This window comes from Nannobrachium achirus (genome assembly GCF_963921795.1).
Source record: "Nannobrachium achirus genome assembly, chromosome: 20".
NCBI lineage: Eukaryota > Metazoa > Chordata > Actinopteri > Myctophiformes > Myctophidae > Nannobrachium > Nannobrachium achirus.
In genome coordinates, this window is record NC_137827.1 from 9,310,286 (window position 1) to 9,335,085 (window position 24,800).

Below are 24,800 nucleotides of genomic sequence, written 5' to 3' on the forward strand. Positions count from 1 at the left end.
AATACTAATTGAGCTTTTAACTTTTTGTTTAACTCTCAAAATATCAAGGCACCTTTAACCATTTTAAACCACTTTTAAAATTCACCAGAAAGAGCTAGCCTACAAGCCCACAACGTGTGAACTTGTAGAGAGTCCGTTTTCTGTGAACAGATTTGGTGCAGACTGCAGAGGGGAAAAAAAAGAGTGTGAACCACCAAGTACACGGCAGCCCCCGGTCAGCTAACTCTAGTTTTACAAGTATAAAGGGTTAAAGTAGTTAAAGCAGGGGTCTTCAACAGGGGGTCCGCAGACCGGGACCCCTAGGGGGTCCTCAGAGTTACTACAGGGGGTCCTCCAAATCTTTGTGAATCATATTAACCACTTGAACCCTAGCCAGTGTCCATATTGTGAGAACTTTAGCCAAAAATAGCAGATTTACAAGCTCACAACGCTAGATCGGCTATTTTCGGCAAAAATAGAGGGGAAAAAAGAGCAGACTAAGTACAGAGTAAAAGGTCAAGTTTATTAAGTATTGACGGTTCAAGTGGTTAAATATCTGAACACAAATTGACATGAATACAAAATGCATTGTGCTGTCAAATGATGAAACTATATGGAATCTATGAAAAGGTTGTGGGGGTCCCTGCTTCATTTCTCTCTCAGCTAAGGGGTCCTTGGGCTGAAAACGTTAAAGCAAAATGACACTTTTGTGGAAACAGAATCTGCTTTGCTTGCATTGGTTTACGTGGACTTTGAGAAGTGCAACCTCTAGCCGTCACGGCACCCCAGGGTGCCCCGTCACCCACTTTGAAAACCCCTGGCCTACTAGTGTTTGCGTGCTCCTACCACAGCGGGTTGAGGACCGCCCTGCAGGTGGCTCTGCTGCAGAGCACCGGTTCATACTGGATGGGAGGAAGGTCAGGGCGTTCCTTCAGAGGCGTGAAGAGCGCGGCCACGGGCACCACCATCCTGGTGGCCTCCAGGCGGCTGGAGGGCCACACGTTCCAGCTGAAGCGCACGCCATCATTCTCCTCGTTCTGAGCGATGTATTCTGGGAACGTGGACATGGCTGGAGAGAGAGTGGGACATGCAGACAGACAGCAACACGTGGATTAGGCCTAGAATTAATGAATGCTTTAACCAGTGAGAAATAGCAGATATACAAGCTCACAGCGCGGCACTTAGTGTCACGTGTAGATTGTAGATCTGCTATTTTTGAAAAAAGTCGTGAAAATGTGTGCAAATCTTTGAATGTATGTATTTTCAAATTGAACGTTTGTAACTCAAATTTTGCTTCTGGGGTGGTCCCTGGAACTAAATATTTTGAGATGCGGGTCCGTGGCCAAATACATATTTTGGGGGTCCTTCACATGAAATAGGTTGAGAACCACTGACACAGTAGTCTCTCAAGAACAGACTAACTGAGCTCCAGTTAAGTGAAAAGGACCTTTTCTTTGATGATGGCTGGCCAGATTGCTGACATAGAAACATAGGTTTTTCAAAAAAGGATTCAAAAGAGACAAAGAATCGGGTAAAATTCTGATTTTCACAATTTTTCAAAGATAGCAGATCTACAAGCTTGTATATCTGCTATTTTTCAATAGTTAAAGCATAAAATAATGATACACAATAATGTGTACCCGTTCTGAATGGGTTAAAGCAGAAATAAGATCAGTGAGACTGAAAATGTTTGCATGACCAAGTCCTAATGTGCGATTTGTGATACAGTATGAAAGGTGCGCACGCACGCACGCACGCACGCACGCACGCACGCACGCACGCACGCACGCACGCACGCACGCACGCACGCACGCACGCACGCACGCACGCACGCACGCACGCACGCACGCACGCACGCACGCACGCACGCACGCACGCACGCACGCACGCACGCACGCACGCACGCACGCACGCACGCACGCACGCACGCACGCACGCACGCACGCACGCACGCACGCACGCACGCACGCACGCACGCGCACGCACGCACGCACGCACGCACGCACGCACGCACGCACGCACGCACGCACGCACGCACGCACGCACGCACGCACGCACGCACGCACGCACGCACGCACGCACGCACACACACACACACACACACACACACACACACACACACACACACACACACACACACACACACACACACACACACACACACACACACTCTACAACATGTCTATGCACCACAGACATTGGTATCTTGTAGATAGGCTATTCATCTTCTGTAGAATTCAATGAATTGCTATTTAAAAAGGCCTATATTACAATATGTAAAGCCACTACTGGTATATAATTACATTATAAATAATAGATTATAACATAATGTAAAGCGTTGTCACATAGGGATATCAGTTCAAATCTAGCTAGCTCGTACAGTATGCTCTTAATACCTCTAAATAAAAACCTCAGCAACCTTTACATGCTCCACAAACCTCCAAATGCCCCCAGGCCAGAAACCTAGTCTAAACATCCCTGGAATCTCAGATAATACCTTGCATATCGGTATACAGTATTATACTGTAGATGGCCTACTTAAAAGGGGAAAACCACCCATTTTCTAAATTGAACTATGTCATTAATATACCTTAGACCGTGATGACATCACACAGGTGTACTTTGCAATACAAAACCCCAAATCAACCCTCCAGTTCTAGGCAACACAGATGGGGGGGAACTTTTTTTTACTCCTCTAAGGCAGTGGTTCTCAACCTTTTCAGGCCGCGACCCCCCAACTAATCACATTTTAACTGGGGACCCCCTCACCCTGATGAGCACTAAGTGTTGAGGCATTACATTTTGTATAACACGGTTCTGTTGTGAAAATAGCAGATCAACATGCTCACAACGCCTCGCAACGCGAGGTGTTGTGAGCATGTAGATCGGCTATTTTCACAATGTCTGCCTCTAATATTTGACAATTTAGCCAATGTTTAATTTGTCATTTTAGAGGTATTAAAAAGGGTCCTTAAATTGACACTTTAGAAATGTGCAGATACCCTCAATACACTTAAACTTTATGTTGGTTTGTTTACTGTTGAGTGAGAAAACAATGTTGCACATTACATTAAGTTAATCATCTGGGGACCCCCAAATGACCCACAGGTTGAGAACCACTGCTCTAAGGTATATTAATGACATAGTTCAATGAAAATGGGTGGTTTTCCCCTTTAATACATAAGAACATTTAGATCTATAAGGACTAAGATATTTATGTAGGCCTAACTTAGTGTAATAGATGTATAGTGACTAGGATGTTCATATAACATTTAGTGAAAGATGTTTATATAACTTGGTGTATTAGTATGAAGGTTTGTAATGACTAAGATAATTACTTAGAACATACTAGCTATTATATAACTTTTTAATGACTAAGATGTTTATACTTAGTTAGAACATAATGACTAAGCTGTTTAGGCCTATATCAGTGTTTAAGAGTTAAGCTTCTGATGACTAAGTCATTATATGCCACATCAGACATACGCTGAGATCTAATCATTTCACCCACAGAAAATTACTACTACCATCCATGCATGCTCATTATAGTTCTATTGAGGAGTGAGAGAGTAGTAACTCCACCTCAACAATTCATTTAGAAACTCTCCTTTATTTCTTTGTATTCAACACAAACTTGATGACGACTAGGATGTCAAAGTTGCCACACTGTCACCATTTGACACAGTCAGGAACTTAAGTCAGTCATCATATCCTCCTTTTAATGTCAGAGCTTGTCTTATTGATCATAATACTAATATATCATTAACTAATATGTTTGGGTGTTATATTGATCAAAGTGTCTGACGCCCAAGTCAGCCTAGTGCAAACTACCACTCATTATTTGTTACAGACAGTAGGCTACAGTCAATGAAAGAAACATTATGGCACTTTTATATGACCATAATTCAGTTCATTGTAAAAGTGTCTATTCATCATTAGTATCATAACGCTTATTATAATAAACCTATAATTTCATCAGGAGAGCTGTAACCTAAGCAGCTAGCTATCCAGGCTAGCCAAGATTAGCCAGTTAAAAAAACACAAACATGATTCCTTTCATCAGACTTGACATTTATAAATGAGAGCCTCAAATGAAGCTGGAGACATAGCCTCTCCTCCATCCATAACTCATAACTCACAGGGTTAAAAATCAAACCGAGAAGAGTCAATATTTACCTGATATTCAAAGTGCAGGCTCCTCCACACTCACTCACACACTCACCAGTCCTCTGCTCTGTCCGTCTGCTCCCATAGACCAAACACACACTGACCTGGGGGGGACTTTTACCTTGTTAAACTACGTGTAAGGCAGGCAGCCGCACCCGCCAGCATGTCAGCAGTTGTTCAAAGCCTGCCTATTTTGAAGATGTTATGTTTGTGTTTGTCGTTGTATTGTATTTGTTAAAGTTGCTATGGACCATGTGTCCTTAACAATAAAGTTTGATTGAATGCAATGCCATATTCTCCAAATAATCAGTCAAATCTCCATATTAAGTAATGAAAAGTGGAAAAGTTACAAAGTCTATTTTCATTTTTAAAATCAATGCATTGCTGTAGGCCTATGCCTGTATTGATGTTTAGAACATGGGCTACTAGTAAAACATAATGTAAAAATTGGGTTTCATTTAATAGGGTTATGTTATTTTTGTTTAATAATAATATTTTAGGCTATTAAAATAAAACACTAAAAAAAACATGACTTTGTTTAATAATAGTACATAAATAAATTCACTAGTTAGTTAATTTATAGTGCCCACCACAGAAAATATGTCTAACGGAAGATTCAGAATGATAGAGATGATGAAATGTTTGTGACGCAGTACAGCCTTAAACAGGGCAAAATAAAATACCTCACACCGTCCATTGACAACGCAGCAAAACAAGATGGCGGTTCAGAGCCACGCAAAGCCACGTAGAGAGAGGGGGCGTGGTCACCCGGCGCCCCACATTCCATACATACCAAAGTATGCCAAATAAATAGGTGACATTTCTTTTAATGCCCGAAACCTCAGTAAAACAAACGTACTAAATACATAAGTACGTGAAATGCATAGTAATTTCTAATTCAACATACTTGAATGTATGCACACAATGTTGGACAAATATGGTATACTATTAGTAATACAGTGGAGTGGCTTGACGATACCAGTGTCAGTTTGTGGCCAAGTCAAATTCAAAGCTTTTATAGGGAGCTTTTTCGTGTGTGTGCGCGCGTGTGTGTTTAATGTTGAAAGTGGTTCAAAACCATCCATCAATGAATCCGTCAGACTCAGTCAGTCAGTCCATCAATCTTTCATTTAGTTTTTTTTAAGGTTTTAGTGTTTGACTGTTTTACAAATGTATTAAACCCAAATGTATTATCTTTTAAAAGATAACAGCTGATTTAGTATAGGTCTATATAGTTGCATTATTACACTGTATTTTACAATGTGTGGGTGTCACAAAATCCCATGACACACCTGGACTTGGACACAGTATGTCATTTTTATCTCAACAGATCTAGTTATCCGGCAGAAACCTCACATCAGCCAACTTGATCGTACCAACAGTGTCACACAACATTATTAAATGTAGCAACAGCTTGTAGCTTCTGCTACTTTTGAATTATGACTGCAAAGCTTACATTCACAGCTGATGTATAACATCACATCATACATACATGAAATTGCAATCAATTAAAAGCAAAACACAAAATCATTTAAATTAAGTCTTAGCAGAAGAATGTTTAATGTTTGTTTGTTTTTTACAATAAAAAATAAAGTACACAAGGCTTATTAAAATGCTGCAATACAAATCTTTTATTAGAACATGACAAAAATATTGTCACAAACTAATCATCGTGTTGTATTATCCGTCCCAGCCTCCTCGAAACGACGCGTTAGTACAGTTAACTAACTGTACAGGTAAATAAACCTGTCTTTTTATAATCTTATACACAAAATACAAATTAAAGACTTTTATTATAATCATGGCGACCATTAACATCATCATCATATCTCCTCCCGTTTTAAGCTGAACATAGTTTTACTGTCCCAAGGTTTGCTAGACCTTTCTTTCTCTGAACAGTACAAAAGAACCATGGTTCTCAGAGTGGGGTCCCCGAGGGTCTTTGAGAGGGTTCTTGGCTAGATTATTGATAACCAAATTACATTTCTACCACTTTTTGTGGTCACATGTTCAGATACTGGATTCTGATTGGCTTAAAACAGTGGTAAATCAGTCAACAACCTTGAGTTGGCTCATGGATGGACCCCGTCTACTGTTGTGTTGCAGTTGTATAACTAAATAATCTAGCAAGTTACAACTGTGTTTTCTTTCATTTATATGGTAGAAGTGGTAGAAAAGCAATTTACCATTCGAGGGTTGTGGGTTGTTGGCTGATTTACCACTGTTTCAACCCTGAAACAGTGGTAAATCAGCCAACAACCCACTCCCTCTCATGGTAAATGGCTTACATCCCCTTACAGTGTACAAATGGAACCAAGTGGACCCTTACAGGTCCATTTGGTTCCCTTTTGTACATTCTCAGAATTTTGGGGGGGTGACCTTTGGCGCTAATGATTACCAACCCCCAAGGGGGAGGGGCCTTGAAAATTAAAACGGTTTTAGAACCCCTGGAAAAGGAAGAAACAACAAATTCAAAGTCAACGAATGAAATGAGAACAGAACTGAACATGGCAGGAAGACCCCCCCCCCCCCCCCCCCTCCCCCCCACATGGTCACGTGACCGCTGGACGTGGTCACATGTTGTTGAATCCCATCATGCCCTTCATGTTGCCAGCGGCTCCTTGCTGGAACTGTCTCATCATGGACTGAAGACCGGCCATGCCACCTGCAAGCACACGCACGCAGACACACACACACACACACACGCACGCACACAATTTAATGTCAGTGGTGGAAGAAGTGCTCAGAATGTTTTTCTGTAACCCCATTTGAGACAGGAACCCGGTTTTTGTTGCTATGTAATAGGGCATTAACGAAAAAGTCGACAAGTCGACTCAGTCGACTTCATTACACAAGTCGACTCCCACCAGAGAAAGTCGAAAGTCGAAGTTGAGAAGAAAAAAAAAAGAAGAAAAAAAAACGTTCTATTGTGAAAATAGCAGATCTACATGCTCACAACGCCTCGCATCGGGCATGTTACATGTAGTTCGGCTATTTTCACAATTTCTGCCTCTATATATTTGACAATTTGGACAATGTTTAAGTTGCCATTTTAGAGGTATTTAAAAAGTCCTTAAATTGGCACTTTAGAAATGTGAAGATACCCTCTATACACTTAATTATGTTGGTCTGTTTACAATTGAGTGAAAAAAAAACAACGTTTCACATTAAGTTAATCATCTGGGGACCCCCAAAATAATTGGGGGGTCGTGTGTGATGTGATGACATCATCAAACGATAAAGTCGACTTCAACTCAACTTTTTACTGAGTCGAGTCGACTTGCAAAAATCACAAGTCGTTAATGCCCTACTATGTACACTGTACAGCAGTGGTTCGATCCGAAAGAGAAATTAGACGTTTTCGCCGAACTAGTGAAAAAAATGCAAGCTCACATCAAGACGAGTCGCGCTGTGAGCTTGTAGATCGGCTATTTTCACTACTTCTTAAAAATGTGTTTTCTAATTTATGGAATTTCTTAAATTTGTCCTTTATTTATTTATGAAATTACTCATTACTTTATTAATCATTGCATTTTCTCTGAAATAATAATAAAGCCATTTAGGCCTTTCTTTTTTGAAGAAAAAAAGTCTTTCAATATATATCTATTTAAAAAAATTAAATTTGTAACCCAAATATTTGCTTCTGGGTGGTCCCTGGAACAACATGTTTTGAGATGGGGGTCCGTGGCCAAACACATGTAATTTTTGGGAGTCCTTGACATGAAAAAGTTTGAGAACCACAGATTTAGAAAGGTAGGTTTTTCAGAAAACCTTAGAAGGATTTAGAAGTCACTCATAGAATCGGGTCACAATTCAAAACAATTAAAAAAAAAGAAAATAGCAGATCTACAAGCTTGCAGCGTGGCACTCGGTGCCACGCTGCGAACTTGTAAATCGCAACCCAGTTTTAGAAGGTGTTTTTAGAATCTAAATGGGAGAAAAGGCTGCACAATGTAACTTTTCCTCTTCAACCCCGGATGAACCCGGTTTCCTGCGCCCGTGTTGGATATTCTTTCACCAATGAGACAATAGAGCCTGCCTGCTTCAGGCCATCAGGTCAACATTTGTGTCAGATCCTGTGTCTAGGCAAGACATGACCTAGATGTACTCAATAGAGGAGCATGGAGTCAAAATACAATCATCCTCAATTGTATACGTTATACAGTATTAACCTATTTAGGCCTAGAATTATTGAGTGCCGCGCTGCGAGCTTGTAGATTTTTGAAAAATCTGAAAATGTGTGCAAACTTTTCAATATCTATTTTCAAAGCAAACTTTTGTAACTCAAATCTCTCCTTCTGGGGGGGTCCCTGGAACAACATATTTTGAGATGGGGGTCTGCGGCCAAATGTAATTTTGGGGGTCCCTGACATGAAAAGGTTTGAGAACCACTGATTTAGAAGAAGGATTTAGAAGTCGGCTCAAAGATATTCAAAGACTTGCACACATTTTCAAGATTCTTCAAAAAATAGCAGCATAAAATAATGGTTAAAGTGGTTAAAATCTAACGCGACTCGGGTGAGTTCCAGGTATTTGAGTGTTAACCTATTTACTTGTGTGAAAGTAAGAAATATATCTGTCGATCTCTTTTCAAAGATATCAGGTCTACTGTACAAGCTCACAACACGTTGCCATAATGTGACGTAACATTCTTGGCAGACATGCTTTATGGGGGGGATAATTACCATGTTGCCCTACTGCCCTAAAGGCACCTTGCATTGTGAGGACACAGGCACACACGTGACCGCTGCTATCTGATGACATCATCCGATGATGCAATCAGTGAGAGTTGCCTGATTGGCCTTGTTGAGGCCTGTCGAGCTTCAATTGTTTATGTTGCTACATATCCAAAGGTCTGTTTGTATTCAGGGATTAAAGCCAGTGAGCAAATCAAAACGCTCTTCAGATTTGCACTCATTGACTCGTCAATATTAGAGAAATCAGTGTTTCACAGATGTTTGTTGCAGTCACTGTGTGAACTGTATGTGCCAACCCAGGCAGCATTTTGTAACTGGCTAACATAGAACATGACAAAATGCTCAGCCAGACAATAAACTAAGAAATAGAACCTTCCCTACTTTACGGTGACAACAACAGACTAATATTATTTCATGAACCTACTACAGTCTTGATGGTAAATGGTGTATCCGCAACGCTTTAAAATGTGCATTGCATTCTCACACCGATGGTGGAGGAAATCATGCGAGGCAGCTAATCGGGAGCAGTTGGGGGTTCAGTGTCTTGCTCTAGGACAGTGGTTCTCAACCTGTTGGTGGTGGGGACCCAAGGGGGGTCCCCACATTATTTTGGGGGGTCCCCAGATGATTAACTTAATGTGCAACATTGTTTTCTCACTCAACAGTAAACAAACCAACATAAAGTTTAAGTGTATAGGGGGTATCTTCACATTTCTAAAGTGACAATTTAAGGACTTTTTATACCTCTAAAATGACAAATTAAACATTGGCCAAGTTGTCAAAAATTAAAGAGGCAGAAATTGTGAAAATAGCAGATCTACATGCTCACAACGCCTCGCGTTGCGAGGCGTTGTGAGCATGTAGATCTGCTATTTTCACAATAGAACCAACCGTGTTATACAAAATGTAATGCCTAAACTCTTAGTGCTTGTCAGGGTGGGGGGGTCCCCAGTTGAGGACCACTGCTCTATGATACCTCGACCGAGGAGGGGAGACCGGGATCAAACCGGGAACATTCAAATTTCCAAACGGCAGCTCTACCTCCTGTCCTGAGCCACCGCTGCCACACAACGTATACAGTGTGCGGTGCCAGTAGGCTACTAAACCCATTACATGGTGATCATAACTATTGATACGGATATGGCAAAATCACAAGCAGTGGATTACTAGTCATAAAGATTTCCTCTGGTAATTAAAATGTCCCTGCAGGAACCTGGGCTTCAGACAGCCCATGAGCACAAAGTCCAGCGATGTAGTGAAACAAGGCAGGACTCAGCTACCCATGATGCAACACCAAACAAAGAATTACCGTATAGTCTGATGTAAAGCCTCATCCATACGACGAGATCGCTTGCCAAAAGGAACAGATCTGAGCTAATGACTACCATCTTGTGTTTCTACACCAACTGCACAGAGGGTGAAAATCACACATTTATTTTCCCCTGCCAACTCTGGTTACCTTTATTCTGTTATTAGGTTCCCATCTCATCAACTTTCCATTGTATAGGCTCATCTTAAAAGTAACACTGAGTCAAGTTTTTAACGAGTGGCTGCACAATGGTTAACAGGTTGTTTTGCACTGAGAGTACACAACTAATACAGTTTCATGTAGATCTCTTCAAGTACTGCATTACATTTTATCCGAATTACACAATTAGCCTGGAATGACAGGGGAAGATGCAGACAGTGAGTTGTTCCCTGACAACTAGTGCACATTAACCTACTGTAGATGAAATAGGCTTTAATGTAAGAATTGTTTCCGGAGAAAACCTTGGGCAGACAGAGTGCTGTGAACACACACACCCCTTCACACACTTGACCTTCATGCCATATTTCAGCCTCATAAAAGCAAAGCCTGTAGATCAGGGTTCCCCAATTAGTTTTCCCCAAGCGCCGAATTATGTCTAGGGTACCAAGCCTAAGGGCCACAACATTGCAGGGGGTCGACGGTGGCGTTCCCGCTACTTCAGCGACAGTTCAGATATCGTCGTTGTCGGGTGAAAATCTTGTATGCCCAAAACCGTTTGTTTTGCATTTATCATTTTAAAAATGATTTAAACTAGTGAAAACAGCCGATCTACAAGCACACAACGCTTCGCGATGCAAGGCGTTGTGTGCTTGTAGATCTGCTGTTTTCACTACTTTTGTGCAAAGGCCTTGTATGATGAAGCAGGGCTTTACTTTGCAAAAGAACATACACATTTGGATATACGAGGTTTCCACCCGACATAGACGATATGCTAGTGTTGTTGCTACTCTTATACCACCATTATTACTGGGATTGGTGGGGGCCAGACAGTAGCCCCCAGCGGGCCGCAAATGGCCCGCAGGCCGCCTATTGAGGAACCCTGCTGTAGATGCTAGACTAGCAGCTAAAACATGCAACTATTACATTTTCTCCAAAAAAAATTAACAATAGGTTAGCTATCTTGCCCCACTTCAAGAAAAGAATCCATAGATGCAGCCCTAATTAAAACATGTATAGGTCAGTCAGTTTACCCATGTGATGCAGGACTCGAGGGTCCATCATCTTGGCCATCTGCTGGTTCAACTTGGCCATCTGGGACGGGTTCACGTTCTTGGACATATCTCCACCTGAAAGAAAACACACACAACGCAACGTCAGCATGGGAAAAGCATGGCTAAACCCCACCTGTGGCCAGTGGTGGAAGAAGTACACAGAGTTAGCAATAGAGTAACGAAGTTTGACGTCATTTACACATCCTACCTGGTTCAAGTTTTTTTTCCACAGCATTCTGAATTCCCATAGACTCTTTTCCTATCGCGTCATATAAGAACTGTGTTCCAAACATAAACAAATGATCTCAGTGGTTTGACTCATATTAGTCCGGCTGCCAGCTTAGCATTTATGCTAAGTTGGTATCAAAGGTATGATATTTGGTATATAGTTTTTTTTATTGGCCTAAAATGTTGTCTATATATATACGTTCATGAAACCACCTGCTGACGGCCTGTCAGCATTGAGCAATTTTTTATATAGGGGGTAAAAGTCTGGGCCCATCACTTACTATACACTATACTATAAAGGAAAAAAATACCCCCAAAAAATCTGCTTTAAGTAGCAAGTGAAGGGTCAAACTAGGGGTTTATAATGATTCTGAATCCATTGCAAGCATTTGTTTTGCATGAAAAACCTTCCTTGGGCTTAAAAAGCCCCACACGAAATTGTGAAAAGTGATGATTCATCACTAAACCATATTTTTGTTTGTCTGTTTTTAGGCCAAGGAATGTTTTTCATGCCAAACCGATGCTTGCAATAGATTCAGAATAATTATAAACCCCTTGTTTGACCCCTCAGGACCTCACATGCTACTTAAAGCAGATTTTTGGGGGTATTTCTTTCCTTTTATAGTATAGTGTATAGTAAATGAATGGGCCCCACACTTTTACCCCAATAAAAGAAATTGCTCAATGCTGATAGGCGGTCAGCAGGTGGATTCATGACTGTATGTATATAGACAATATTTTAGGCCAATAAAAAAAACTATATACCACATTCCATACCCCTCCTCAGCCACAACAAAACTGTCAAAAGTGATGACTCATCACAAAATCATGTTTTTGTGCGGCTGTTTTTTAGGCCAAGGAATGTTTTTCATGCCAAACCAATACTTGCAATCGATTCAGAATCATTATAAACCCCTAGTTTGACCCTTCACATGCTACTTAAAGCAGATTTTTTGGGGGTATTTTTTTCCTTTATAGTATAGTGTATAGTAAGTGATGGGCCCAGACGTTTACCCCCTATATAAAAAATTGCTCAATGCTGACAGGCCGTCAGCAGGTGGTTTCATGAACGTATATATATAGACAACATTTTAGGCCAATAAAAAAAACTATATACCAAATATCATACCTTTGATACCAACTTAGCATAAATGCTAAGCTGGCAGCCGGACTATATGGATATGAATAATTAACTGATGGTGAGAAAACGCTAATGTTACTGTCGCCGAATTAGTAACATTTTCACCAAAAACAGACCCAATCAAATATTAGTGACTATCATAAACCATACAGAGCCACCTCCACAACAATATAATATTGTTTATTTTTGGACCACAATGCTTATATGAGACGATTTTAAGATGACCCAATGTTAGTTCCCATAGATATATTACTTCCGTGAACCGCGGTATGAGCCGAGTCACGTCATGACTTCGTTACTCTATACCAGTGTAGAAACACTCATGTAAGTCCTGCAATCAAGTCCTGCAATCAAAGCCTTTGCATCAAAATGTACAGTACTTAAAGTACCAAAGGCAAAAGTACTCATTATGCAGAATGGCCAAAGCGTTACTGTTAATGCAGTGGTTTTTTCTTTGGAGCTCCCCTTTTAAGTTCTAACATCTGAGAAATCCCGCCCCACATGTATGCACGCACGCACACGCGCACACACACACACACAACCGCCAGCTGTGATTTGAATGTAAAGGAAGGAATTGAAACCTTTGAAAAGTCCTTTGATGCCTCCCATCTTCTTGACCATCTGGGCGAACTTGGTGTACTGGGTGAGCAGCTCCTGGACGTCGCGGGTGGCCACGCCGGCCCCCCGCGCCACCCGTGCGATCCTGTTGGGTGCCTTACTGAACAGCTTGGAGCCGTCCTTGTTATCCAGCTCTGACAACACAACACAGAGAGAACACAAGCTGCCTTTATGAGCACACATATATTTATCTATGTATTGTCTCTCTATATCTACGTATCTATTTCTATTAGCGATGGGACAATAATCCTTATAATTGTTTATTGTGATAAAAAAAAAAGCTCACAATAATTGTATTGCAGAGATTTTTATATATCGTGAAATGGTCCTCCGCCATACGCTGGCATCAATTCATCTTTGATCCACTTAAACCCTCTACAATTGGTACAACACACCTGCAAACATACTTGATACAGATTCTTTTCCACTTCTACCAAATCTCTTTGTAATTGCCGATCTACAAGCTCACACCGCGTGGTGTCGCGTTAAGAGCTTGTAGATCTGCTATTTTTTGACCAACGCCCCCAGAATATGGATACAGGGGTTCAAGCAAAGTGGTTGATAAAAGAGTATTACAATTTTAAGAGTATTAGGCATATTTTGATCATCGCGACAGTCTTGTGACATGACATTTTCGTATTGTCCCATCCCTAATATCTATATATAATTACTTTGATTTACTGTTAGCCTGTGTGTATACCTCTAGATGTGTGTAAAATCTCTCATTGTGTGAGTGTAAACATGATGTGTGTGTGTGTGTGTGTGTGTGTGTGTGTGTGTGTGTGTGTGTGTGTGTACCTTGGTCATTCATACTGTCCATGATGGTCATCAGTTTCTTCAGTCTGGCCATGCTCTCCTGTTCATTTCCTTTACTCATGAAGTCACTGCCGAAGCCTGGAATCATGCCCTACAAGAACACAACACGCACACATTACAACACACTGACACACTTCTATCTACTTCACAGCGAGTACACAAACAAGACATTTCCTCACTTTAAAAAAAGGAGTAGTTCACCCTAGAAATGTACTTATTTTCTATCAATTACACAATAGCCCGGGTTCCAGACCGCAACACCACCCCCCCCTGGTGGTGGTGGTACGAGACGCAGTGAGGAACTAGTCTGAGCAACGCCAGGCAAATTATATACACCATGAAGCCCATGGAGATATTTTGTTTTCGTCGCATTCCTAAGCCAATAATTTGATGACCAGCGATGACTGGTGGAGTCTATGCGGTAGGAGACTCAAACAGTCTCCTACTGAGCAGCCTCCCGGTCACCAATTAATTGGCTTAGGAATGCGACAAAAACAAAACAAAAAAATTGGGGTGAACTACTCCTTTAACATGTGCCTGCAGATACAACCGCAACATTGGGAAGCGACACGACACTGTAGAGGTCAAATTGATCCCTCTATTATACACATACAGTTCACTTGTGAAATATTCTAGTAGTGTTTTACCATAATCTGTCCAAACGGTCCCATCTTCATGATGTTCTGAAACTGTTCATACATGTCCCGCAGAGTGAACTGACCTGCAACACAACAACACACACATCAACACTGTCTCCCATCCAACTGACAGACAGGCAGGGCTGTCATGATTATGACATTTTACTTGACACACAGATAATCACACAAATAATTGTGTTTTTGTCGCTGGAGCATATAAAAATGTATTTCTGCTTGGCTTTGAAGTTGCACAAGGCAGATATGACAAATAGCCTAAATATACAAAGGAATAACTGGCATATTTAATAACGTTATTCTTTATACATTTATAGTAGAAATAGTTGATGTACAAGCTCACAACGCATCATGATGCGTTGTGAGCCTGTAGATCTGCTATTGCCACTACTTTTTTGAAAGTGTTTGAAACTATATGAACATTTCTCAAGATGACGATTAAGCAAAATAATTGCAATTACCTCAAATAATAGCGATTAGACTATTATGTAATAATTGTGACAGGCAGAGACAGACAGACAGACAGGCAGATTTCTCACCATGTTTCAGTTTGTCGATGAGCTCCTCGTTGTCGTCCAGTTTCAGTTCGTTAACTTTGTCGATCAGACCTTCGATGTCTCCCATTCCTAACGGGGAACACAAAACCAAAACATGAGGGCTGGGCAATTAAACCGAAAATATATATCAAAACTGATATTTAGAACCAATAGCCCGCTTAATCTGGCTTGAGTAGGTTAACCAATTAATCGAAAAGCAGGTTTTCAATGAGTTGAAGAAATTCTAGTGCAACAAAATTTGTCTGATTAACGACTCTCACCGTGAAAATAGGCAATCTACAAGCTCACAATGCTTGTACTAGATTGCCTATTTTCGGCAAAGAAATTGGGTGTAGAGGGGAACTATGGAGGGGACCAAGTACAGACCCCTGGGGGATCCCATTCAATGAAGTAGATATAGGGTTTATATAGAGTGGTTAATTCCTCTGCGTTTTAAGAGGGTTAAGTAACATGAATTACCCAGCAGTTTGCTGATGAAGGGTTGGGTTTTAAAAGGCTCAAAGTCATCGATATGTTCTCCCGTTCCGATGAAGATGATTGGACTCTTAGTTGCAGCAACCCTGGAAAGACACCAAATACAATGTTAATACCATCACATTACCTTTACACTGAGTACTATAGTGTAATACTGTATGTAGTGTGATGCTGATCTGTGTACTACTGTATGTAGTGAGTACTTACGCACTAAGGGCCCCTCCTCCTTTGGCGTGTCCGTCCAGCTTAGTAACGATGACTGAGGCTACGTCTACTTTGTCTTTAAAAGCTTTAGCCTGAGACTCGCAGGCCTGGCCGATAGATGCGTCCATCACATACACTATGTTGTCTGGTTGCTGAAAACACAACAACACACACACAGGCTGTCAATTCTCTGCACTACAATTATATCAGTTTATCACCCAACTATTATTGCGACCGCAGGACCCAGTCAACTATAAAAAACGTCACATCTTGTCCGTAGATCCGTAGACACGTAAAGGCTCAATGTCTATAGTCTATAGCTATAGAGTAACAAAGTCATGACGTGACTCGCTCATCCCCCGGTTCCAAGAAAGTAATTCTCTATAGAGAATAACATTGAGTCATCTTAAAATCATCTCATATAAGCATTGCGGTCCAAAAATAAACAAACGGTCTTTGTGATATTGTCGGCGAGGTGGCTCTGTGTGACATGTCTAACATTAGCGTTTTCTCACCATCAGTTGATTCTTCATATCCATATGAGTCAAACCGCTGAGATAATTTGTTTATAATTGGAACACAGTTCTTATATGACGCGATATGAAAAAGGTCTATGGGAATTCAGAATGGCGGAAGAAAACCGCGAACCAGGTAGGATGTGTAAATTACGTCACACTTCACTACTCTATCGTCACATTGTTGACATTGTGACATCATATCGTTGTGACATCACCTCATCAAAGATCAAACCCTGGATATCCGTGACATCACATTCCGTTCCTGTCCCTTGTATGCCCATATGGAGATCCCTGACAACAATTTTCAGTAAAACCGCCGATCCACCCAATCTGCCCATAAAAGGAGACAAGGACTGAGAGACAGATACTGACACTCACGGACGCATGTCTGGGGTCTTACAGCACATGGTTGGGTTCTACAGACAGATCTCCATATATGGGCATAAAAGGGATTGTATGTATGATGTCAGACGTTGCTGAGTAAGCATGTCTGGGGTCTCACAGACTCCAACTTATGTTCTTACCAATATGCCCATATCTCCATATATGGGTATCAGGGATCTCCACATATGGGTAACTGGTCCGATATATAAATGAATTCCGTCCTGCGCGACCTCACCCTCTGCTTACTGGTATTATATGATATTGTATTAAATTCATAATACTGACCACAGCGTTGGAGACTTGCAGCATCTCTTCAAACAGAGAATCTTCTTGTTTGTGTCGCCCACTGGTGTCTACGATGATGATCTCAAAGTTCTCAGTTTTAAACTTTTCTACTCCCTCTGCTGCGATGACAACCGGGTCCATCTCTGTGTAACTGGAGAGATGAGAAATGATAACAGAATGCTGGATCCATTTCTGTGTAACTGGATAGATAAATACAGTATAATACAATGACCAGGCTTAGAGTGTGTGTGTGTGTGTATGTATGTGTGTGTGCGTGCGTGTGTGTGTGTGTGTTTGTTACCTTCCATAGAATGGGATTCTGGCTTTTGTTGCATTCTGTTTCAACTGATCAAAGGCACCTAAATAAATAAAAAGATTTAACCTCACATTAAAATACAATCATTGTTGTATTACAGACAGAGAGACAGATGGACAGGCAGGCAGAGAGACAGACAGGGTACGTACCAGCTCTGAAGGTATCGGCACAGATCAAACAGGTCTTCCAGCCTTTTCTTTGGTAGTAGTACGCCAGCTATAGACACAACACATGATGTCATTGTGATGTCATCTGTTCATTAAAATTACAACATGTGATGTCATCTGTGCACCGTCTTAAGTGTCATCTGTTGCCCTGAACGTGTTAACACGTTTTGGGCACTAGATGGCGTTCTAGGCAACATATGGTTCACCAAATGTATTTCTCATTCGGGGTCATGACTCTCGATGACGTCATGACATAACCAGAACCATCAGGGCCTTTCTCATTTTTTAGAAGAGATAGAAACGTGTGTATGGAGGAGGGGGTTTGGAGCATGATGCAGTTTCATCGCGCTGTGAATCATTGGTCTGGACTGGGCTTTAGTAAGAACGTACTTACCTTAGAACAGGTGGTGGTTTTACCACTGCCCTGTAGACCGACAAACATGATGACGTTGTTCTTCCCTTTGGTTGGAGTCCAAGCCTTCACACCTGGATCAACCAGCTAGACACACACACAGACACACAGTTACCTGGCTGTTTATCTGACAACAAATATGTTAGCCAAGTATAATCATTTTAGCAGAATAGTAACATAATATCATATATGTAGAGTATTAATTTAACTGTAGTAGCATAGTAAAAATGCAGCAGTGGTATATACTGTATGTAGTAGTACAGTATAAGGTATGTAGTAGAGAAGTACACATACTAAATATTATAGTTCACACACCTTCACCAGCTCTTTAAAGACAGCATGCTGGATCATTCTCCTCTTGTTGAGACCAGAGGCCATCTCCTCCAGGTCAATGGCAGACCTAAATGAATACACAAATATTACATTCAAGAACCTACATAACACCTGCTAGCTACAGAATACAGTGACTGGTGGAACTGGAAAGAGACAAATGTATAACTGACATTCAACCCTGGTTCGACTCCTCATGTACTGCTGGTTTTACTTTATAGTAATAGTGTGTAGTGCCTACGAGTTCTACAGTATTGTAAAAAAACAGTATAGTATAGTGGAGTACAAAACAGTATTGTATAATGACATAACAGTACAGTAGGACAGTACATGAATAAAACTTACTTGACATTCTCTCGTAGCTGTTTGACAAGTTTAATGTTGACATCGGCCTCCAACAGAGCAGCACAGACCTCCTTCAACATGGAGTTTAACACCTGAACACAGAAGAGCATTGAAATCAGTATGAAATCACATTATATAGATCCATATATTGGTCTGGCCGATATAAAAGGCCATTATTAGACCTTTTGACAACATGGGTATCGGCGATCAAGCTGCATAGTGGATACCACAACCACCCGTTTTGTTCATAATGTGAAAATTGGCAAGCTTTCAAGGTTACAACACATCGCGGTATGATGTTGTGAGCTGGTTAGTCTCGCGTGGCCAGACTGCAGCCTCCGCGATTTGGTCAAATGCTCGCGGCATACAGTCTGGTAAAGGGAAATAGAAACGATGAGTGCGAGATGAAGCGGAAGTGAAGCCCCCTCGTCACTTCCGCTTCAGTCTCACATCGCACACATTTATCATTATATAAATAAAAATCATATAAGCATGTTTAGCTTGCTGCTTAGCAGAAATGACATTTTAAAATATATTTTCTTGAGCGGTAATGCCCGTTTCCATTACTCGCCGTTAGGGAGCTGCTGTTCCAGACTCTATATAGCATTCAGAGATTGTGGAATAGTTGTCTGGCTACGCGAGACTATGAGCTGGTAGACCGACTAAGTGGTTACATAGAAATGAGGTTATGTGGTCTGGTTGATCATTGCATAATATCAGCTAAATGTTCTTCTCAAAAATGTAAATGTATATATAATATAAACTATATATTTGTGTTAGCCAGTCTGGTGGGCTGGGAGGCAAAGACTATGTTTTCTCCCCTGTCCATGTGTGTCACTGCCTACAGCTAATCTAGGACAGAAGATCTCAACCTTTTCAGGCCACGGCCCCCAAAATAATATTTTAACTGGGGACCCCCCACCCTGACGAGCACTTGTATTTCAAAGACAATTTAGGCATTTAGCAGACGCCCTTAATCCAGACTGAGCCACTTACAATAAGCAAGGTAAACACAATGTAATGCATCATGCATAGATCGTAATCTAGGATCATAGGTGAACCAAGAAGATCTTCAGCAGTGTAAACAGTATAATATAATCCATACATTGAAAAAAATAGGATGCCAGGTCAACAAATGAACCTGGTAACTGCCTGATATCTAAATCAGGGGTTCCCAAACTTTTTTGTCTCAGGGCACCCCATCAATATTTTTTTTAATCCGAGGCACCCCTACATTATAATGTTAACTCCCAGCACCTTATATTTATAGCATCGTTGTCAGGCGGAAACCTTGTATGTCCAAAACCGTTTGTTTTGTATTTATCATCTATAAAATGTACTAAACTAGTGAAAACAGCAGATCTACAAGCACACAACGCCTCGCGATGCGAGGCGTTGTGTGCTTGTAGATCGGCTGTTTTCACTAGTTTTGTGCGACAGTCTTGTATGATGAAGCAGGGCTTTGCTTTACCAAAAGACGTACACATTTGAAACTTGGAGATTTCTGCCCGACAGTGACGATATTTTAGTGATTATGTTGCGAGGAAAACATTGAGATAACAGCCATTTTGGTTAGAAATGACTGAAAATAACTTTGTGCTTCAAGTTTAAAATGATACTAAATATTTCTTCAAGTGTCCAAATAAATTCCAAATATTATCAAATTATCTCGCGGCACCTCTGGACTGCCAACACGCCACGGCACCCCAGGGTGCCCCGTCACCCACTTTGAAAACCCCTGATCTAAATGACAGTTTAACCTTTATAAGCCTGCAAGGTCGTCAAGGCTAGGGCGAGTGCTAGCCTGGGAAGGTGCTACGAGTTAAGGTGGAGTTTGAAGAGGTGAGGACCAAATTGGAAACAAGACGTTTTTCTGTTATCCTTTTGGCATAAATTGTTCGACTGTATCCCGTGCTGTTTACATTGCTGACTAATAAAGAATTCAATCAATACAAAAAGAAAAATAAAAGTCTGATGTTCTAACTGCAATGGGGAGTTTGTTCCACAATTTTGGAGCCAGAAGGGGGATGAGTCTGGGACGACGTGGGACGTGTGAAGCATTTTACCCAGATGTTTTTAAGATATGGTTTTGACTGCTCCCCTGTGTTAGCTAGGGCTACGACAAATGGTAAAAATGTCCATTGTTGCGGATTTGTTTACAAAGCATAAAAAGCCAAACAGATTATTTGTATGACCATTGATCAGCGTATTACTGCCAGATGGAAAAGAAGTTGTACTGCTACGAGATCTATGATGTATAAGAACATAATGAAACATTAATCATTAGGGGTTGACACGAAGGTCTCAGAGGCACTTGAAAAAGTAACTTTTTTCATGTTCTACTTGCCCAAAGGGCATGCCCACTTGCCCGAAAAGTAAATCGTTGAATATGTCTGTGGTTTCACACATGTTATTTTATACTTTTGAGTGAACAGTGCTCTTATTTTACATTCCACACACCAGAAAACAGCCCTCTGGCCACGTTCAGGTGTTTAGACAGAAATCCTGTGTTGTGTTTGGGATCATGGCCATGTTCCCTCGACCCCAATGCCATGTTCCCTCACTGGGGTTTGGGTTAGGGTTAGGCATAGTAGTTAACATTGAGGGAACATAGGGCTGAGGAAACTTGAACATGGACCCTTGTGTTTATAGACAGTTGTGTCCCTTCTCAAATGAGCACTTGCCCGGTCGGGCAACCTGAAAGCAAACTTCACCTGCCCGAATGTTTTATTTACCTGCCAGGGGCAGGTGGGCAACCTTTAGTGTCAATGCCAATATTGCATAATAAACCCATTACCTCTTCATTGATGATCGTGGCGTTGCTGAGAGACCTCAGCGCAGAGGTGATCTTCCTCCCCAAGTCGGCGAGCACCATGGTGACGATGCGTCTACCGCCTGCAAGACACAGACAACACTTTACAACTGTTGTAACCACGGTGGCAGAGACCATACAACAGGTCCCTGATTCAGAACGCGTGTATCTTCGCTTCACCAGGGTACAGATAAGACCCGCCCCGCGGAAGCTTCTGATTGGCTGAACCGGAGGTAGGGAGCACTCCAGTGTATCCACGCGGACCACGTGAATCAAAACACCATCCCAGTTCCAACAATGGACCAAGGGCGGAGCGCTTGTTTTCGGTGGAGATGACGGAGGCGCGCCGTCTCAGGCGACCATGAGCATGTGAGACACCTCCGAGCCAAGGTTATAATAGTTTTGGATTTTTCCATTAGTTTTTATTTTTATTAGTTTTGAGGTTTTATTTTCAATTACAGTTTAGTTTTAATTAGTTTTTAAAGTGAGGTTGCTAGTTTCGTTTAGTTTTTATTTTCTGAAAATGCTTAGTTTTAGTTTAGTTTTTATTAGTTTTAGTGTTAGTTTTAGTCTTTTACGTAATATGGGGTATTTGTCAGGGGTGATATTAAAAAAGCTCTGGAAAAAGTATTGTCTAATAAAGAAAATCAACAAAATATCATATTGTTGAGAGTGGCAGGAATGTTGAGACATACAACTTCTCTCTTTGACCTCACCAACTGGTGTTTTTTATTTTTTATTTCCACAAAAGACAAAAGACGAAAACTAAGGAGATTTTCTCCCTAATTTTAGTTTATTTTAGTTAGTTTTGTAAGCACACAATACCGTTTCAGTTAGTTTTCGTTTTTTTTTAAAAGCTTAGTTTTTATTTTTATTTCAGTTAACTAAAATGTTTTTCCTTTCTAGTTTTCGTTTTTTAGTTAGTTTTCGTTTACTATAATAACCTTGCTCCGAGCAAGCGGAACCGTGTCGAGCTTTGCGAGGGTCGCATGAGCAGACTCAGCGCCGTTACCGACTTATGTGCTGTTATGGACAGAATAGTAAATCTTCGTCCCCCAGACTTCTCGGCACCTCCCACCTGATTGACCTGAACCTCCGGTTCAGCTAATCACAAGCTTCCACTGCTGGAAGTGGGATGGTGTTTTGATACACGCACTTGGACCGCGCGCAGGTGCCGAAAGTTGGGGGGATGAAGATTTACTATAATGTCGATATCGTGACATAACTCGGGCGGCGCAGAGTCGGCTCATGCGACCTTCGCAGCGCTCGACGCGGCGACTCGCTCGCTACCGCTCTCTCGCCGGTGTCTCACGTGGGTCAAGGTCGCCCGAGACGGCGCGCCTCCGTCATCTCCACCGAAAACAAGCGCTCCTTTACAAGAACATAACTGAACCTTGGTTCTCCAGATATCACGCATTCAGAACCCAGAATACAGTTATTTTCACAATCACATGACATCAACTACTCACTAGATCAGGCGTGGAAATTACGTCCTTCTGTGTCTGTTGGAGACGAGGGGAACCCTTCCCCAGATAGTCCTCCGGACAGAAGATCAGCCTAGAGTCCTGGACAAACGGACAGTCAGACAGCAGATCAGCCTCAAGTAATGGGCCGACAGATCAGTCAGACAGAAACAGACATACCAGTTTTGACAGCATGCAGTTTGTATCGCTCTCTGGATTCGGTAACGATCAGACAGAAACGCACTGACGTCGCAGACAAAGATGCCACTGTTTATGTGTTTAAACATGTTTTACTTCTAATAAGACATGCAATCTAATATCCACACTTGAATAACATTACGCTTGTATCAACAATTAATGCATAACTAGATATCTAAAACAGAATGGTCATAATAGTAAAATGATGTTGACAAAAATGTGTTTGTTAGCTCAAACAGCTGACGCCGAGACTTCACACACAAACCGGTTACCTATACAAATCTGAGACCCTTATATTATTTTATTTTTCTTAAACATTCTGTTTTGTTCACAAACGCGATGATAGGAGACACGCGGCATTGCAATTGTTTAGTTTGTCAAATAAAACCTGGGCGATGTCCAACAGTTGACAGTTTCAAAAAACCAAACATCCCCTGACACCAAAACAACAGGCTGAGCCACGATTCGACGGGTCACCAAACGCGACGTAACGCATCATCCACTAGCTTTTGGCTTACTTAGCATCGATGCTAACAACAGTTTGGTTGGGAATTCCTTCGCTCGGTCACCAGCCGGAGGTTGGCGTTTACATCAACTGGCAGTTCAAACACATTGGATGTCACAACATCATGGATATAAAACAGACACCCGTTGATTTACCAGTAAAAGCAGTCAGTATGTCAGTCAGTCCGCTGATCTTCACACTACAAAGTGGTCGTCATCAATAGCGGTGGGACGTTTGGAAACGAATGGTGTTTTTTGAACAGCTCTTTGAAATGAACGATGGGATCCGGTTCGCAGTAGGGAGCCGTTCCTTTTTTTCTTTATGATGAGGGGGAGTAAATATCAATACTGCAATGTAGAAATTCTCTGCCACAAGTATAAGTTCGGAATTAAAATGTAATTGTGTTAAAGTACTAATTAAAAAGGAGTAGTTCACCCCCAAAATGACTTATTTTGACTTATTTGTTTACTCATCATGCCATGGAGACTTGAGTTCAGTAATATTTTTTTGTATTTGTCAAATTGCTAAGGCAATAATTTGATTAAAATATATGTACCCCCATTGATTCCCGGATGGATCCGGAATGGAAATGAATATAGGTTTGAATTGATTTGTAATTATAATACCGGTAATCAAAATCTACAAAGTACTAATAACTAAATGAGACAGTCTTTTGAACGGCTCTTTGAAAGGAACGGATCCCAGAGATCCGGCTCACTTCAAAGAGCCATAAATCCCATCTCCAAAACCGGAACAAGCCACGGTGTACTTCCGCAGCTTCCTTGGGTTTTTGTTTCAAAGATAAGATTAACAATAAATCGTTAAAAAAAATATATATAAATGAAAATACAGTCCTCAATTTTTTTTATTAATAATTTATGTACAAACTATTAAATATTAGAAATCTGTGTTGGAAACTGACTCGGAACTGGTCACATTGTACTTCCGGAGTTATGTTTACTTCACGTTGTGGCTTTTAAAGGTAGACTGAAACCCCAACAACAATACATG

At 41.2% G+C, this 24,800-nt stretch overlaps 2 protein-coding genes across 2 annotated transcripts in view; both read right to left on the reverse strand.

The window, feature by feature from the left end:
* The window catches only part of sec23a (Sec23 homolog A, coat complex II component), a 43,256-nt gene extending 39,021 nt beyond the window's left edge, over positions 1 to 4,235 (reverse strand). Inside the window, exons 1-2 of the mRNA XM_080750808.1 lie at positions 4,156 to 4,235; positions 826 to 1,048 (exon numbers count right to left, since the gene is read on the reverse strand). Of these exons, the coding sequence (XP_080606934.1) occupies positions 826 to 1,046 (221 nt within the window). The 5' untranslated portion in view covers positions 1,047 to 1,048; positions 4,156 to 4,235. The remainder of the gene's footprint in view (positions 1 to 825; positions 1,049 to 4,155) is intronic.
* Positions 4,236 to 5,687: 1,452 nt separating this feature from the next.
* Positions 5,688 to 24,017, reverse strand: srp54 (signal recognition particle 54). Its single transcript, XM_080750561.1, has 17 exons — positions 23,945 to 24,017; positions 23,093 to 23,188; positions 21,609 to 21,706; positions 18,812 to 18,903; positions 18,452 to 18,536; positions 18,119 to 18,223; positions 17,707 to 17,773; positions 17,543 to 17,600; positions 17,242 to 17,392; positions 16,058 to 16,206; positions 15,836 to 15,936; positions 15,359 to 15,445; positions 14,814 to 14,887; positions 14,149 to 14,257; positions 13,314 to 13,484; positions 11,343 to 11,438; positions 5,688 to 6,811 (listed from the first exon to the last, which is right to left on the reverse strand). The coding sequence occupies exons 3-17, from the start codon at positions 21,684 to 21,686 to the stop codon at positions 6,720 to 6,722; spliced, it is 1,515 nt and encodes a 504-aa protein (XP_080606687.1). The 5' UTR covers positions 21,687 to 21,706; positions 23,093 to 23,188; positions 23,945 to 24,017; the 3' UTR covers positions 5,688 to 6,719.
* Between the last annotated feature and the right edge of the window lie 783 nt (positions 24,018 to 24,800).

Coding starts and splice junctions, on each gene's coding strand:
- srp54 (XM_080750561.1), bottom strand. CDS start 21,686: ATGGTGCTCGCCGACTTGGGGAGGAAGATCACCTCTGCGCTGAGGTCT. Junction 16,207..17,241: donor TGCAAGTCTCCAACGCTGTG/GTCAGTATTATG, acceptor TTGTGTTTTCAG/CAACCAGACAACATAGTGTA. Junction 6,812..11,342: donor TCGAGTCCTGCATCACATGG/GTAAACTGACTG, acceptor GTGTGCTTGCAG/GTGGCATGGCCGGTCTTCAG.